Source organism: Neurospora tetraspora (genome assembly GCF_033439725.1).
Source record: "Neurospora tetraspora strain CBS 560.94 chromosome Unknown B0H65scaffold_7, whole genome shotgun sequence".
NCBI lineage: Eukaryota > Fungi > Ascomycota > Sordariomycetes > Sordariales > Sordariaceae > Neurospora > Neurospora tetraspora.
The window spans coordinates 1,560,383-1,578,405 of NW_026944389.1; the positions used below are offsets into that span (position 1 = coordinate 1,560,383).

The 18,023-nt window shown below is 44.3% G+C and overlaps 3 protein-coding genes across 3 annotated transcripts; 2 read left to right on the forward strand and 1 right to left on the reverse strand.

The window, feature by feature from the left end:
- Window positions 1-4,947: 4,947 nt before the first annotated feature.
- On the forward strand, window positions 4,948-7,599 carry B0H65DRAFT_541864 (heterokaryon incompatibility protein-domain-containing protein). Its single transcript, XM_062829190.1, has 2 exons — window positions 4,948-5,624; window positions 5,711-7,599. Exons 1-2 carry the CDS (start codon window positions 5,099-5,101, stop codon window positions 7,558-7,560), a joined length of 2,376 nt encoding a protein of 791 aa, XP_062678423.1. The 5' UTR covers window positions 4,948-5,098; the 3' UTR covers window positions 7,561-7,599.
- A 3,304-nt stretch (window positions 7,600-10,903) lies between these two features.
- Window positions 10,904-14,085, forward strand: B0H65DRAFT_432434 (OPT oligopeptide transporter protein-domain-containing protein; the record flags this gene model as incomplete). Its single annotated transcript, XM_062825006.1, has 10 exons — window positions 10,904-11,037; window positions 11,093-11,253; window positions 11,328-11,539; window positions 11,601-11,931; window positions 11,997-12,250; window positions 12,303-12,347; window positions 12,416-12,478; window positions 12,532-12,985; window positions 13,044-13,299; window positions 13,356-14,085. The coding sequence occupies 10 exons, from the start codon at window positions 10,904-10,906 to the stop codon at window positions 14,083-14,085; spliced, it is 2,640 nt and encodes an 879-aa protein (XP_062678424.1).
- A 275-nt stretch (window positions 14,086-14,360) lies between these two features.
- Window positions 14,361-16,272, reverse strand: B0H65DRAFT_475297 (uncharacterized protein). The gene has a single exon (XM_062827298.1). The coding sequence runs from the start codon at window positions 15,848-15,850 to the stop codon at window positions 14,417-14,419; it is 1,434 nt and encodes a 477-aa protein (XP_062678425.1). The 5' UTR covers window positions 15,851-16,272; the 3' UTR covers window positions 14,361-14,416.
- Window positions 16,273-18,023: the final 1,751 nt, after the last annotated feature.

Genomic DNA, 18,023 nt, shown 5'->3' on the forward strand with positions numbered 1-18,023 from the left:
TCTTATTACTATAGTAAAAGAATTCGTCGGAAATTATAGAAGGCCGTAAGGATTTTAAAAATAATACTATACTTTCGATAATTAGGAAGTATATATATATAAATTTCCTTATTCAGGTAGGCGTTAACGAAGGCGTTTACTATATTATATTAAATAACTTCAAAATCGAATTTAGCAGCGTAGGCAATAATTAACCAAAATAAGCAATTAATTAACATAAAAATATACGTCTCCTTATTATAATTATATTACTAATCTCCTTTAATTATAAAGCAAACTTTTACCTTTAATAACCGACTATGTTTATTAAATTTGTATACGTATACTTATATATAGTTAAAGATTTAAAGACCTTTAATATAGGGAACGTTTTTGTCGATTTTAACCTATAACCTTATTTCTTTATAACTATCGAAATATATTTCCTTTACTTACTTAAAAACATTATCCAAATTATAATATTCGAAATTACAATAAATCTTTAAGATTAGAGGAAAGTTTTAACATTTAATGGAATTTAATTTGCCACCCTTGGAAATTAGGAAGTTAATTTCTACCTTTATAATTATCTTACCTTACTACTACCTAATTAATTAAATAAATCTCTTAACGTTAAATACAACTTCCTATAGTTCGAAAGTTAAGAAGGAGATAAATTCTAGTAAATTTATTATAAGGCCGGTAGTAAGAATAATTAGTAATATATTTGGCGAGGTAAAGTAATTAAATATAAAGTCGATAAATATTTTATTTTGAATAGTAGGCTCTATTAATCTCGAAACGGTTTCGTTATGATTTTCTTAAAATTCGTTATTAAAGAATAACAGTAAGAGAGTGGTAAGACCGTTATTTTCTATATTTTAAGTCGCGCTAAGGGGCTCGAAATATTATATAAATAATTAAGGAAATTAATTAATTCGGTTAAATAAATCGGTAACTTCATTATTAATTAGCTTTAATCCTTCTTTACAATTATTAAAGTTCCCTAAATAAATTGAATTTTCATTAAAAATACATTATAGGTATAAACAATACAATTAGTTTGCAGGTTCTAAATTTAATAAATAGAGTAGGCTGCGTAACTAATTAAAAATCCGATTTAAACTTTTAATTAAAATCTCTTACGCTATTACTTTTCCTTTTATACAATACTTATTATTACGTATATTTTATAATTATAAATACATAAATAATTAAAATTAAATTTATAAGATTCGGTTTATACTCCCTTATAATAAATTACAAAGGTATAAAACTATTCGTATAGTAACTTCTAATTATAGAAATACTTAAGCAATCGGTTAATAAAATAAACCGAAGTTAAAACGATTTAAAATTAGAAATTATAAGGGAATTTAGCGCTATTTATTATTATATACGCCTTTTCTTTAAATATACCTCCTAAACACTTAGTACCGCCGTTTTAAACTTGAATATTAAATATTAAAAGTTCGAAAATAATAAAGCGTATAATTAATTTATCCTTAACGTATTAACTATTAAATTCGTTATTATACTTAATATATTTAATTTTAATATTATATTAATAAGGGGGGTAGCTCAGCTGGGAAGATCTGGGCTTGGATTTGCCTTGCGGTTTCCGTGAGGTCGTGGGTTCGAATCCTGCTCCCCTCTCTTCCATCTGATCTTTTCTGGTTCTTGGATCGGATGGAATTCTTTCCTTACCCTAAGTACGTAGTTAAACTTGTAGGGCTCACTCTAGTCCAAAACCCTAAGTACCCTGCCAAAAAGTAGATTCGGGTCGATTCTTTCTACTTCGAAAAGTAATTACCCCGTTCGACAGCACGACAGCTTCTCCGTCCAATTAGCGCACGATTTCCTAAGCAAGCAGGGTAATGCTTGCCCTCGCCTCGAAACTAGGGCCCTCGGGCCGAAAGAAGACCCTAAAGAAGAACGCCGATCGAAATCCGTAAATCCCCTCTTCCCTCCCCCTAAAATACTACCCCAGAAAAAAGACAGACGGTCCCCGGGGCGGTGAAGAAAGGGTGGGGGTGGAGGGGCGGGCAATTGGAGGATTTTGAAGGAAGGTTTAGATGAATGAAGATAGATATTAGATATAAAGACGCGGGAGGTTTTCATCCGATATCGGCGGATATACGGTTTTTCCGCCCGGCTTTGAACGACGAAGGACCGCATGCCTAAATAGGCGACTAGTTAAATTAAACAGTTAAGCGTGAATAAGATCATTATTATTATTATTATTATTAATTAATTATATTGATAACTGAAAAGAGTCTTTTAATAATAACCTTAATTATTCGGTTCGCAATATAAATATCCTAAACAAATCCAATCTATCGATAAATAATAAATATAACGTATTTAAAGCCACCTCTCCCTACTTTATATTCGAAGAAATTGACGGCGAAATGCTCTCCTAAACTAAATCCTTTATTTTGTAATTTTCGTTTAATTTATTATTTAATTTTTAAAATATTATACGTATTGTATTAATAAGTAGCGGGCCCTTTAAATTTAGCGCCTTCGACGCTATAGAAGTATTCGAAGACTTAAAAATTATAATAACTGAATTATTTATATTAGAATTTAGTGGGCATTTTATATACGCAATGGCTAGTAAAGGAATTAAAATAATTTTAACGAATAAAAAAAGCGGTATAATTAAAGGAGAGGTGTAGGTATTCGAAGACCGTTTAATAATAGATTTTTTAAAGGAAACAAAAGAATAAGCCATCTAGCTGACGGAAGCAATTATTGAGGGGTTTATAATCCTAAGAAAAACTTTACCTTCGAAGTAGGCCTAATAATATAAAATTTATAATAAAATTAGGGTAGAAGGCTACCTCTTTTAACTATAACTTTAAAATTCCCCTCTTTCCTTATATTTTTACGTTAATAATCCTAAAACTTTTAATAAGTATTTAAAATTTATTAGCGTAAATATAATCCTTTAGGGACATTATTCGAAACAAAGAAATATAATTAATTTCATTAAAAATATAAATGAAACCCCGGAATCGAGGATTATAGAATTCTTAAATAAATAAATATTACCTTTACTACTATTCGCGTTGAAAGTACTTTATTTAACGAAAAATATTAAATCGTAGGTACTAGTTTCTCGTTTCCTTTAATTTTCGAAGTAGTAATCTACGTAAAGGGAATAAAACGGTCCTATATTTAGTTCTTAGCCTTTTTAACCTCTTTATTAATTTCGGAATATTTTTCGAGATTTTTATTAATAAACTTCTAAATAAGGCCGTTTAGTTTCTATTTAGGATTATCCTTAATTTTAGGTATTAAATACTAGTAGCGCGTTATTAAGTAAAGCTTTCGTTCGTAAATTTTATAAAGTAGCGTAGCGCTTTTTCTCTTTTTCGGCCGTAAAGAATTTTTCGCCGTAAAGAATTTTTCGCATTATTATCCGCACTACATTTCTTTTTTACATTTACTTTCCGTTTTTTTTTTTTTTTTTAGAATTAAGAGCGTCCTTTTTATTAAATACGAACTCTTACGAGCCAAAGCGGCCAATACCCTAAACGCTACGAACCATAACCTTCTTAAAATTAATTAATAGTACGGTACGTTCTAATATATTAACCCTTTTAAAATTAACGGATACGTCCTTATATTTTAAAAATATTTCTTCGAATTCGTTATCGAATTTTTAAAAGTTGTTAACTTAAATAAGTTTATATTTACGGACTATATTAATAAAATTAGTAAATTATAAAGTAGGGGAAATTACTTTATTAATTCCGAATCTCTTCCCGTTTATAATAAGGATTTCCTAATCGGATAATTACTTTTCGAAGTCCTTAGGTTACTTCTTTATAGTTTCTTTAATAAAGGTTTAATAGTTTCGACGAATTTTAGCGATTTAATCAATAAATCGATAATTAATTTAATTCTTAATTTTTCTAAACTAATTGCGGGTAGATTTATCCTATGCAAATAAAGTATCAGTATAGTAGGCAGCGATATAAGTATTTATTTAATTACAAATTCTAATATTAATATCGTTGAAGTCTTTTTAATACTTATAGCGAACATTGTACGTATTATTAATTTAATCGTATACTACTTTCCCGGCAATTATTAAATCGGTAGAAGGGTTAATAACTATATCCTCCCCAATATCCTACTCGGTATAGCATTTATTATCCTCCTCTTCCTCTTCTTCTCCCAAACTTCCTTCCTTATCGTCTTCGTTAGCGCCGGCGGCAGCTTCTTCTTAAAATTAGGTAGTAGGAGTAGTTTCAGTAATAGTACTATTCGTATAAGTAGCCGTAATAGTAATAATTATTATAGTTATAATTACGGCCTTCTTAACCCGGATTCTTCTATTAAATTTAACGAATTCCTTCTTTACCGCTAGAAGGCAGTCCTTTATTTACTTAGTAAAGAAGAAATCTTCTGGCTTTAAAGGTAAAACCTTCTAAATTACAAATCCTCCCTTGAGTAACTAATTACTAAAATCCTAATTACTGCCAGCGAGTCTCTTAAGAGTTTTATACTAGCTGGGCCAGTCAGTAAGGGTATTAAGGATAACTATAATAGCCTTATCGGTAGATTCCTTTAATAAGGATATAACTAACGTTATTAATTTCGTAAAGATATTATTTATAATCGATAATCGTAGCGTTAAACGTGAATACGCAAATCAAACTTTTAATTATTAAATATAATAGTACAGAATTAATTAATTAAAAAGTGTATATAACTAACTCGCCTAAAAGGTATAGGGGGTGCTGGGGTAACCCAAATATGCCTAGAAATCAGGCAATATCAGGTGGCTGGAGCGCTAACCTCCATATGGTATGGCTAAAACCACCCTTGAATCTGACAGTATCGATACAAGGAAAGAACCTCAAGGAAGGAAGATCTGTTGCGTGATTTCTGTCGTTGATTGTGGCTTCCCGATTGGCTGGCGTTTGACAGCTGCAATGATACTGCAGGTACACACCAACGCGTTTTACCCCTCCTTTGCTCTCGATGCAACTTCATCCGTGAACCACCTCTTTTCAAGCTTCTTCCCGTCTGCTCCCTCCAGTTGAGACCTCTTACCGCCACCACCGCCGTCCACAGTCCGGGCCTCTCCTGTGACACACACAAAATGGGTCGGCCATGCCCAGAGGTGGATGAACCCCACTCTTGCGCCTTCTGTGAGGAACACCTCGCTCTCGATTTCAGCAAAGTTGATGGGGCCATATCGCCCACCCGTCTGGAACAGATGCAGAAACGGCTCCTTCAAGTAGGGTTTCTCGGTCAAAATGAAAGCCTCTACGACGACAAGTACGCCTGGTTTCGACTGGAGCTGGAAAATTATCATATATATGATATGAACCTTAACCTGTTTTGGTCCGAGGTTGTGGATGCTTGCCCCTTGGCAGAGAGGATCCGCAAACGCATAGGCCAGAGAAAGGAAAACGACGAACACTACCTTCTAACAGCAAAGATCAAAAGGAACTATCATGATGAACAAGATATTGTCAGCATCTCCTATGACAACGTGAAGATTGAACCAGAGACCCGCCCTTTTCAACTTGGATGGCGCCTTCAGAGGAGTCATGAACCATTACTATTCTCTAGCAGTGGGGAAATGGGCTCAGTTCTGAGAATGGAAATTATGGCTGACGAAGGTATGCACTGTTTGGCTTCTCAAGATCTGAACACCTCTCGGCATGTCTTGATTTTGGTTGAGACAATAGCTTATGTACTGTTTCAGGAAGCGTAACGGCGCGAGAATTTCCCCGGCGTGCCATAAACCATCACCCGCTTGAGCACACGCTTGAGCATGCGCGTGGCTGGCTAGAGAGCTGTCTTCGTGACCACCCCGACTCTTCCGAAGTGCCCAAGTACATACCGAAGCGGCTGCTTGAGATATCCCGAAGCCTTGATGGCTCTTCATGGGTTACTATTGTTGATGGCTCCACGCCAGTAGCATACGCTGCTCTCTCATACAAATGGGGCGGAATCCACGAACCGAGGTTGACCAGATCAAGGCTCAAGGGCGCTGCCGCTTCAGCTCTGCAGTTCGACCTAGAGGTTCTGCCCAAAACCATCGCCGACGCCGTAAAAGTGACTGAGGCATTCGGAATCAACCATCTTTGGGTTGATGCCCTGTGCATTATACAAGACGATGACGCCGATAAGGCCAGGGAAGTTGGCCAAATGTCCCAGATATACAGTCAGGCCACGGTCACCATACTTGCTTCTAGGTCAAATTCGGCTTCGGAAGGGTTCTTGCACTGCCGCCATGGAAGAGAATGCCATGAAAGCGCAGAGAAAAGTTACCTTTCCAAATGGGATTTCCGCTTACCATACCGCACCTTTTGCGGTGAGCAGGGCAGTATCATCATTACAGAACAGGGTCTTGACCCGTATCATCAAGAACCTCTGGACACTCGTGCCTGGGCGTTTCAAGAACTGTTGCTGTCCCCCCACATTATTAGCTATGGTACATTGTGGACAGTGTTCGATTGCTTACGTGTAATTCCGTCCCTCCCGTCACAAAGAAATCGCGTTAGATTCAGCGATGACGGCGACATAATGCCGTACGATAAGTTCGGTCCGAAATGCATACGTCGAGACATTCGTGAGGTATTACACATGCCTTATAAAGGATCGGATCACAACTTGAATACTAATCGATGGGGGAGAGACCACGATCAGCCAATGGATGAAAGCCTATGGGAATTGAGAAGAAAAATGGAAGGCTACCAATCGTTATGGGATCGGCCGCATTATCACGCTATGTATTTGTGGCAAGTATTGTTGTCCTCTTACACCAGTCGAGGGTTGACAAATCCTCAAGACCGCCTGAATGGGTTCGCTGCCGTGGCTGAGGTCTTTGCAAGATACTTGAAGGACGAATACGTCGCTGGATTCTGGCGATCCGACCTGTTGGCAACCCTCATTTGGGCGCGGAAGCTGACATTTGGGCGGCACCCACAGAAGCGACCGACAGAATATTGTGGCCCAACGTGGTCTTGGGCCTCGATTGTCGAGCCTGTCTGCCATCCTATATCCCCAGGTTTGCTGCGTTGGGATCGAAATCTTTTGATCTTGGATTGCCAGGCAAAGCTCGTTGACGAAGCAACCAAGTTCGGCGCAGTATCTTCCGGGTTCCTCAAGGTAACAGGGAAGATAGTCCACGGCACAATTGCGATGTGTCCCTGTTGTGCGGTGAAGGCCAGCCTCCCAGAGGAAGATGACCCATTTGGAGTGAATGTCAACTGGCCAACGGAATTTGAACCCGAAGGTAAAGTAAGATGGGAGGACCTGGGATACCATTATCGTCCGGACGTACTGGAGCAGGACTTCCTGGAAGGCGATCACTCCATCCCAGTAGTCTTCTTGATCATCGGCTTTGGCCTTCGTCAGGTATGCTACTGTCTCGTCCTTAGAGAGGCTTCGGGAGGTCTATACACACGACTAGGCCTGCTGGAATTTATGATGATCGAAAGCACAGGAAAGTTCCCGAATATGGTATGTGTATTGATGAGAAGCGTTGGGATCAAGCTTTTCCTGTCGAGACACTTACCATCATATAGAAGGATTCATAGACCAAGCTAGGTAGACAGGTTCCAAAACAGGAAACACTTGGGTAACTAGGTAACTAAGCAGTACGCTGTGCCATGATGCTTCTACCACGAGAGCATTTGCTCTTGAGGACCGACCAATACTATGTGCGTCAAACATCAAGAGATTCTCACTCTAACACAAACTACCTGTACCTATTTTTCAAGATGTCCATGATCAGAAGAACATTTCATCCACAAAACCCCAACCCCCTGCTCAGCATCAACTTGACCGAGCAGCAGTTCACATGCCAGATCTTCCAAATGAACAAGATATCCACCAACACTTACTACCTTACCTATACCCCAAGACTACTCCAGTCAACTGTCCAGTTAACCAACAAGTCATCCCAAAACATCCACCGAACACGAAGATACACACATACATACAAACATACGCACGCACGCACATTACTTCCGGCAGGATATGGCTGGCTACTAAAACCACCTGCCACTAACAGCCTCCCTTCATTTTGGGGGCAATGATCCAAAGAACATCGAGTTTAGTTCAAGGAAGACAGGAATTAAGGTCTCTCGTTGCCCTTTCCTGCCCCATTGCCATTGCATCATCCTCCCTCCCCTCGCCTTCTCCCCTTCTCTCCCCCCCACAAAAAACAAAAAAAAAGAAAAAAAAAAAAGAGGAAAACCTTCACAAACCCCCAAGTTTTAAAAATAATAAAGCATAAAAAAGGGGAAACCGCTTGTGTTTGAGACCACCTCCAGTTGTCAGCTACCTCTACGTATCGACATTGACCGTCATCACCTTCGGCACCTGAGCAAGTTGAGAAGGAACCTAGGTAAGATAATAAGAACATCACGAGACGCAGTAGATATCTACGTCAATAGTTTCATTCTCCATGTGAGCATCAATTATCCGAGACCTGTGCTGAGCGCTTCACATCTCATAATGGATTGAATCGTACAGCTCCCGAGACTCTGGCAAGAGGTGCGATTTGCTCGAACCTTGATGACCAGCATCAACCGATATCGCTGGCAGGTCAAAAGTGAAGGCGTCGTCATGTCGTCTTGGCAATGAGATAGGGTTAACTGTGTGCTGGCAGGTGCTCATGTGCTCAGGGTTGGAGGACATTTACATGTACATTTGCTGCATTCGGTCGGGTTTACCCGTCCCGTTGTGGAGAGAATGGCCGGTCGCCCGGGTGGGAGGAAGTCTTTACCACCTTCCTAATGAGGGCGCCGAGTAATGAGCTCAGTTCTTGGCGGCATTGTAACAACCTTTCTCCGCATCTTTCAGCTTTTGGTGATACCGATTGATCATCTAGAAAATCATTTCCCAGAACCTTATCTCTATTTGTGGCTAACGACCCCTGTTTTGGTCCTCTGTTCTAGCCACGAATAAGACGGGAGCGCGCCGTTGTGGTTTGGCGGTCCGACCAATGTTCAAGCTCGTGCAACCCCATAGTCTTAGTTGCTATCGCGACCATCGTCTAGCATCCAATGACCAACATCAACACAAGAAAAGCCAAGGTACGCCAAGGGGCCGAGAAACACCAACGACGAGAAACAGACCTTAACCTCCTCCCCGTTTGAGTGCTGATATCGTCTTTGTTGTTGGGGGCTGGAAAGAAGATGTGATGCGAGCTAGTTCGCATAAAAGTTTTGGGACGAAGGTCTTGGTCACTTGGTTATTTTTGGTTCAGGTAGGTCCAAGACTCCAAGACGATGATCCGCCATGACATGCAGTCTTGGCTATGTCGAAGCTTCAATGGCTCCATGCATCTTTCTCTTGTCTCCTTCGGAATGCGGACAGCGCCCCATGTCGGGGCCCTTGTTTGATTCGGGTACTCTCATGCAATTGTAGGCTGTATGTCGCGGAATAACTAGTCTATGTTGTGGTACCTTCATATACCTGGCGGATACGCGATTGGCGGTTTCACATGGCGGCAAAATCCAGGAGAAATGGTCTTGTCTTTCCATGACTGCTTGGTCTATCACGCAATAAAAGGAGCACTTCGGTGTTGATCGAGACTGATCTTCAAGTGGTCTGGAAGTTAAGAAGAAGTTAGCGTCTGCAACGAAAGGAAAGATCTTCTGGCACCGATATTTCTCTCTCACAAGACAAGAACGCACGTCGTTCCTTCCAGACCTTACACAAACGTCCTCAGGCGCCTTGATCCCTGGAAAGGAAGGAACAACGGACCCTAGGTACGCAAGTGCGGACCTTATAGCTCGAGGGCAAGGGTCGTGTAGCCAATGTCCTCCTGAACCGTGACCACCAAAACGTTTGTCCGGACATCGTCACTCCTGAGCAGGGGCCTGGGTCTAGGCCATCAAACTAACCTACCTACCTAACCTTCATTGCTGAGGACTAGACACTCGTTTGTGGGCGCTTCTTTTGAAATGCCTTCCCCCATCATGTGAGGCCTTGGTCTCATGCACCCTTCAATGCTCTTTCCCCCGCTTCACCAACTTCTTCACTATCGAGTCTCGACCTCTTGGTGGGGATCCAGAAGAGGAAGTTGCGATTGAAGAGCAATGAGGTCGAAGAATGTGCGACTGAAGTGTCTGTGGTTGCGGAGTACCCTCCGTCGAAGCTTTGACCTCCCCACAGCTCCAAGAGCATGCCTCCGAGTTCGCAGAGCATACTGAACACACTGCATTCTCCCGTCATCGGCTTGCACTGCACTTCCATCATTCCTCGCGGCTTTTCCTCCGCCCTGTCACGATATCCCCAAAACCTTCGATGCGGGCAATGGGTAGCCAATATCTGGCAGCCCATTGGCAATCATCTCGCCTCCTTTATCATCACCCTTGTGTGTTCGAGAACCTTTCATGTTCACAATCGCCCTCCCAGCCGCCACCCCACCATGTCTAACCCAATGTCTTGCCCTCTCTCGCCGTCTGGGCGTCCATCACTGTGAGCCAAGATGCAGCGCCCAGACGGGCTAATTGCTGCAAGAGTTTGACAAGCATGGGATGCCTCCTCCGAAGTTTCAACAGCTACCATAGCTCACGTTATCTTCCTCATCCAGAAGTATCTTGTTCACACATTCTCTTGGCCCGCCCGTCTGGGAAGGTCATTACCACTGGGCACTCACACCCTTTTCTGGTAGAGAGGCAAGGCCAAGATAAGCCAGTCGGGAGAGTTGGAGCATGCAGGAGTACAGCTTCATGTAGGTGTTGTGAGGTTGAGGCATGTGGCGTGCTTCCCCAAATGGTCTGTGATACCACGTATAGAAAGGGAGATATCAACCTCCTTTCCCCCTCGTTTGTGACATGCAGCCATCCTTCACGTCTTGAGGACTTGCTCCTGACTGTCCATCCATACCACATCTTTCAACAGTACAGCAGCCTCATCGGCGTGTTGACAGCACGCCATGGCGACCACCAAAGATGAGAAGGCAGTGAACATCACTCCTGCTCTTTCGGAGAAGTATGATGAGAAGGTCGGCGGCGTTCACGAGATCGGCCTTGACCGCATTGACTCGGAGGAAGCACAGGTTCTTGAAGGGTAAGCCGAGTTCACTCATCTCCCATGGAACCCATCCCAGAGACTGACTGTACAGACATCTCGATGTTACCGAAGAGGATCTCCTCCAAGCGAAGGCTGCGGCTGAGACCCTCAGTCTCGAAGATGTTGTCAAGTTGATGAAGAATGTCGTCAGCATGCATGGACGCGATCCCAACTTTCCGCACGTGGTTCTTGAAAAGATCCAGGAATTCCTAGGTGAGTGTCTCCTTGCGTAGTCCATAGCCAAGCCATCATCTGCCCTGGGCTGGTCTGACAGGTCCATAACACAGCCAACGAGGAAAACATCCTCTCGAACCCGGAAAAGCACCATGAGATCATCACCGAGATGAAGATTGAAGCTGCTCTCATCCAGAGCAACAGTCCCTATGCCGAAGTGCGCGCCGTTGTCGACAACACCGACGACCCTTCTACACCGTGCTCAACCATTCGTTCGTGGACCATTGGCATCTTGTTCTCTGTCATCCTAGCCTTTGTCAACCAGGTAGGTCCCAATTTTCTTTTTCGAAAGTCCTCACATTTCTCACGACTGACCATCATCACAGCTCTTCAGTGTCCGCCAGCCCAGCATTTCGATCGAATCCAACGTTGCTCAGCTCCTCGCCTTCCCTCTAGGCAAAGCCTGGGAAAAATGGATGCCCTATTACGAGTTCACCCTGTTTGGCACCAAGCATAACCTCAACCCGGGGCGGTTCAGCAAGAAGGAACACATGCTGATCGCCATCATGGCAAACACGGCCAAGTCGCTGCCCTACACGCAGTACATCGTGTGGACCCAGGTTCTGCCGCAATACTTTAACCAACCTTATGCGAACAGCTTTGCGTACCAGATTTTGATTGCGTTGAGCACCAACTTCATCGGCTATGGCCTTGCTGGTGAGTGACAGCCTTCCCTCCGCGATATGTGATTGGGTTCGAGTGACTGACAAAGAGGAAAATAGGTATTACTCGCCGCTTCATCGTCTACCCTTCCTACTGTGTCTGGCCTGCATCTCTGGTAACTATCGCCCTCAACTCGGCTCTGCACCACGAGGAGAACCATACGGTTCCCGGCCCATTCAAGAGGCTGTACAGTATGTCGCGCTTCAAGTTTTTCATGTGGGCTTTCGGCGCCATGTTCGTGTACTTCTGGTTCCCCAACTATCTCTTTGAGGCTTTGACATTCTTCTCCTGGATGACATGGATTGCTCCCAACGTAAGACAAACCCACTTGCTTCTGTGGCGAGAAGTCAAGCTGACTTTGGAAGAATCTGAACCTGAACATTCTCACTGGATTCCAAAACGGCACTGGCGTAAGTACTATTTCCCCAGTTCGGCAATGAATGTCGTCGTGGTGTCTTGATACTGACTTTGCGCATAGATGTTCAACCCCTTTCCTACCTTCGACTGGAACGTTATGCTTTTCGACGCCGTTGACCCTCTTGTGAGTCTCCTTGTAACTCCTGTCTTTCAAAGCCTCGTCCTAACACATGCCAGATGGTGCCTGCTTTCACCACCTTCAACAAAACCTTCGGCATGGCGTTTTTCGGCTTCATCATCCTAGGCATTTGGTACACCAATGTCTGGAATACTGGCTATCTCCCAATCAACAGCAACCGTGTGTTTGACCACCACGGGAGCCTGTACAACGTCTCGCGGGCCATCAACGAGAAGGGCATGTTCGACGAGGCGAAGTACATGGACTATAGCGCCGCATATCTTTCAGCCGCCAACACGATTGTGTATTTCGCCTTCTTCGCCATCTATGCGGCCACCATCAGCCACATCATTCTTTTCCACCGGGCCGAGATCGCCATTGGATTTAAGAACATTTGGAAGGCTGTGAAGCCCAAGAGCTGGATCAAGAGAAACGCCGCCGGAGAGAGTGTCGAGGAAGAGGATATTGGGTACAAGGATGTGCATAACCGTCTGATGGCTGTTTACCCCGAAGGTGAGGACCCTTTCCTGGGAAGAGAACGAGAAAGGATTACTGACAAGCCCCACAACAGTTTCGGAACTGTGGTACTTGGGCTGCCTCGTCATTGCCATGGCCCTTGGCTTTGCTGGTGTTGCCGCCTGGCCCACATACACCACTGCTGGTGTCGTTCCCTACGGCCTGTTCCTTGCCATCATTTTCGTCATCCCTATTGGCATCATCAAGGCTATGACGGGTATCGAGGTCACCTTGAACGTGTTGGCCGAGTTCATCGGTGGTGCTTGGGTTGAGGGTAACGCCTTGGCCATGAACTTTTTCAAGTCTTTCGGGTCAGTCCTTTCCCTTCTGTCTTCCTGTAATCAGCTTTAAAGCTAACTCTTCACAGCTATGTGACCTGCGCGCATGCCATCAGCTTCGCCAACGATCTCAAGCTCGCTCACTACATCAAGATTCCTCCCCGCCACACTTTCACCGCCCAGATGGTGGCCACCCTCATTTCCACCCTCATCTGCACCGGTGTGCTCAATTTCCAAGTCAACATCGAGAACATATGCCAGCCCAACGCGCCCATGCGCTTCTTCTGCCCCGGCATCAACACCTTCTTCACTGCCGCCGTCTTGTGGGGAACCATTGGTCCCGTCAAGGTGTTTGGTATTCACGGACAGTACAAGTGGCTCCTTCTGGGCTTCCCCATCGGCCTCTGCATCCCCATCATCTTCTGGCTCGTCATCCGCAAGTTCCCGCGCAACAAGTTCATCCGTCAGTTCCACCCCGTGGCGCTGTTCTACGGTGGACTCAACTGGGCGCCGTACAGCATGAGCTACTGCTGGCCGGCGGTCCCCATTGCGTGGTTGAGCTGGATCTATGTGCGCAACAGGTACTTGGCGTTCTGGTCCAAGTACAACTTTGTGTTGAGCGCGGCCTTCAGCGCGGGCATTGCGGTCAGTGGTATCGTGATGCTGTTCTCGGTGCAGTGGGCTAGAGTGAGCGTTGAGTGGTGGGGCAACACCCAACCGTATACGGGCTGTGAGGATACGGCTTGCACGATCAAGACGCTGTCGGAGGGAGAGAGGTTCTTCCCCTGGTGGGACGCCACCAAGGTCCCGGCCCCTTAAGCTGGTGAAAGGAGTCTGTGTATTTGGCTGCGGTGTTGCCGTGGCAGGTGGTTGAAGCGGAAGGGAGTCTGGAAGTGTGTGGACGCTTGTATGCGAGATGACTGATGTTCTGTTTTTGTTGATGATATCCAACTGTGCTTTCGTTATCAGACCTCTCTAGCGGTATACGGTAGCCGATACCTAGTTGATAATATTTGTTGTATTGATGACATGACCCCCAGTCCCTGTTCTGCTGTACCAGTGTGTGCGTATGCAAGAGGTGATAATATCTAAGGAAAAAGAACGACAAAAAAAAAAAAAGGCAAAGAGAAACAACGCCCCGCTCATGTCCTCAGCACCACCCATACTTCTCATTAGCAACCCACTCCACATCCTCCGTCCTCCCCCCCTCCATCCCCTCAGCCCCGTACCACATCAAGCTGGGAATGCTATCCATATCCCTCTCCACCATCTCATAACCCCCCTCAATTTTGGATTGCTCAATCAGCCGACTCACCAACGGACTCGGATTCCACATCTGCACATCCTCCACCCTCCACTCCGCCGCCTCCCGCTGCGCCACTTGCATAATCGCCCGGAACGCTTCCACCAGGTATTTTTCGGTCTCTGGGTCCTCTGTGACTACTTTTCTGAGGGACTCCTCATCCCCCAAGTCCTCTACCCCTTCCATGACGAAACGGAGGATGTGCATGTGATTCCCCTCGATACTTTCACTTTCCAGTCCCCTGTAGTATGATCTCGTCCAAACGGCCCAGACCCGTTTTCCTTTTCCACTTTTTCCTTCCCCGTTGTCACCGGAGGAGGGGTAGTCGTTGGGAGAGCTGTCTGGAGGACTGTAGATGGCTCCCCGGATGGTGGGGGTGCGGTGGAAGATGTGTTGCGTCATGAAATCTTCTCGCAACAAATGCCAGAGGAGACAGTCGAGGTCTGGCAACAAGGCGACGTGGGTTTTGGAGGGGTGGAGACGGGCGAGGGTGGGGAGGGTTTGGGTGAGGAGGTGGGTGGTGTCGAGGGTGCAGAGGGGGGGGAGGGTGTGATAGCTGATGGGGTAGAGGTTGGGAGGGAAGTTGGGGGAGGTGGAGGTGGTGGGTTTGATGGGTTTAAAAGAAACGTGCGCCGAGGGAAACGCCCTCCACCCGTTTTTGGCATAAAAGGATTTGCCTATGTCGGAGTAGAGGACTGAGAAGAGGGTTGTGTTTGTTTGTTCTTTTCCCTTTTTCCCCCCTTTTTCCCCGTTCTCGCCGTTCTCGCCGTGGTCAGAAGAAGGAGACTCAGACTCAGGCCGATCCTTCTTATCAACAACCTGCCAGTTCCTCAACCGCCTCCCCACCTCCTGCATCATCCTGTTCGCGTACCCCTTTCCGCGGTACTGAGGATCCGTAAACACGGAACCGATGCCGTGCGAGATGCCTTCGGTTAGAACGACGCGGTCGGAAGAGGCGTCGTAGCGAGCGGCGACGGCGTGTTTGCGGAGGGTTTCGCAGGAGGAGAGGATGGGTCGTTCGCGGTTTTTTTCTGAAGAAGAGGAAGAGGGATCGGTGTCGGTGTCGGTCAAAATCCAGTGCGTCAGGCCACCGTCTTTGGCGAGCGGGAGAGTCGTCATAAAGTGTTCACGCGCGAGGTATTCGGAGTGGGAGAGGGCGGGTCCCCACATGGGGTGGGTGAGGGACCATGTTTTGGGACGCTCGTCGGGGTGGGCGAGGGTGAGGGTTAGAGAGGGCGAGGAGGCTGAGGGAAGGGGGGTGGTGGGAGTTGTAGAGCCCATTTTGTGGTTGGACGTTGTTGGAGAGGGACGATTCGGTCTCCGTGTTGCTGTTGGAGTTGGCGTTTTGGAGTTGTTGGTTTAGGTTGGTTGGTATGGAATGCTGAAGGTTGTCGAGCCGGTGGCCGTCAAGGTCCCCCCATTCGAAACGAGCAACAAACTGAGCTTGTTACGGGTTCCTCACCGAGGAGTCAAAGAAAATGCAGAGTGGTGATGCTTGGCGGACGAGGACAAAGAGGAGACCTAATCTACCCCCCGGAGAAATACACGAAAAGAAATAAACAAAAAATAGGTGATGCCCAGAACGAAGCGGACGAAGGGGGAGGGTATCAAGATAAATGTAAAGTCCGGGGTCCAAAGTGGAAACACTTTTGGAAGCTTCCACGAAACGAACGAACGTGTGGACCTTTGACAAGATCGATCGTTGACATGTGGTGACCTCGAGGGGAGTTGACCTTCCCCAACTGCAACCGAGCCAGTGAAAACCCCTGTCGCAGCCCTAACACCTGCCCCTACAGCGGAAACACTAACACGCTATTGGTCGCTCGCCAGTGGTCCGAACCATCATGACATAATACGGATCAGGGATTCCCCTAACAGTGCGTTAACAGCGGTGCTCGGGTACCTAACCATTGGACAAACACTCGCCAACAAGCAAGCGACAAGCAGGAGCCAGCGTCACATTTTGGAGATAATGGCGGTAAGCAAATGCAAATAGTCGCCTAGTATCGGCTTTTGGTGACAGTTCCGACATCCGGAATTCGCTCCGGGATGTACTTTCAAGGTCTCATGTGACGGACCGTCTTAGGTAACAGCCTTCCTGCTGTGCAAGGGTCTTGTCTGTCCGCTGTCCATCAATTGGTCAATTGAGAGGACCATCTGACCCGGGAGGACCGTCTGTGTTTGCGCTCTGCTTCTTTGTCCAATTGAGGTCTGGGTCAAGATTGTGGCTTCAGTTTTGTGTCGCGATACTTTGATCGAGTCGAGGTAGAGCGGCTGATAAGTGATAAGGAACAGATAAGGGAAATGGTGATGTCAGAGGCCAGGGGATCCACTGGGCGTGCACGTGCCCAGTTGGGCTGGGATATGCGGGATTTATCTAGATGCCAAAGCTTCGAGTCTGCAGAGCCAATCTTATACAGACACACACAATCAAGCTACGTTGAACCCCATATCAATTATTACCTATAATATTACAATTAACAGTTTTATTAATTTAACTATTAAAATTATCGCTAGTAATGACAACCAATTAAACGAATACCAATAATATCTACGATTAAAATTAATAACGTTACTCTCAATAGCCTTAAGGATTAGCCGGCCTAAGAAAATGCCTTTATCTCTATAACTCAAAACCTTAGTCTCTAAAAGCATATCGATCCCAACAACCATATACCTTAGCTAATTAAACCTACAAAGCCCAATATCGCCAACTACTAAAGAGAAATCCCAACTAAAAAAACTAAAAAAGCTAAGAAGGATAAAGAATCTACCCTATCTACTATTACTAAATTTTATAGCTTCTATTATAAGCGTAACTACTATAACTATATAATTAAGAAATCGGATTGGCATACAAAAATCAAGACCTTCTCTAACCTAAGCATTAAAAAAACTCCGTTAAATCGCTAGATGTCTAAAACCATTAAAAATAACTACTATAAAACTAATTTTACCAAACGTACTAATCTATACGAATAATATAGTAAATTTAATAAATCTACCGCTTTTAACGATTATAAAATAAAAAAGCTCGCCTAAACTAAACTTCTTAATATTTTTAAACCCCCTAACAAAACTAACCGTAATTAATACAATTAAACCTTTTATTAAGAGGCGGCTATAACATTCTATATTACTAGAAGAATTATTAAAATAAATAAACTAAACTTATAATTTCTAAAATTCTATTTAACTATGAAATCGAATCCTTATACCGCCTAAACAAATAATTACTAATTCTAATACAATAAGGAGATTAAAAGAAACTTTAATTTCAAAATCTTTTTCTATACTGTAATTAAGGACTTTCGTAAAATAATAACAACGAGTACCACCTAAGGAAAAGGTTACGCCCTCCTACTTAAAGGTATTTATTTGCAATTATATTAAATAATAAATCTACTAAAGAAAACGCTCCTAATAACGAATAAAACCTTAACCAAGAAATAAA

Bases quoted from the DNA above. Each gene is read 5' to 3' on its own strand.
- B0H65DRAFT_541864 (XM_062829190.1), top strand. From the start codon at position 5,099: ATGGGTCGGCCATGCCCAGAGGTGGATGAACCCCACTCTTGCGCCTTC. The intron at 5,625-5,710 runs GTATGCACTGTT...GTACTGTTTCAG, and splicing joins GGAAATTATGGCTGACGAAG to GAAGCGTAACGGCGCGAGAA.
- B0H65DRAFT_475297 (XM_062827298.1), bottom strand. From the start codon at position 15,850: ATGGGCTCTACAACTCCCACCACCCCCCTTCCCTCAGCCTCCTCGCCC.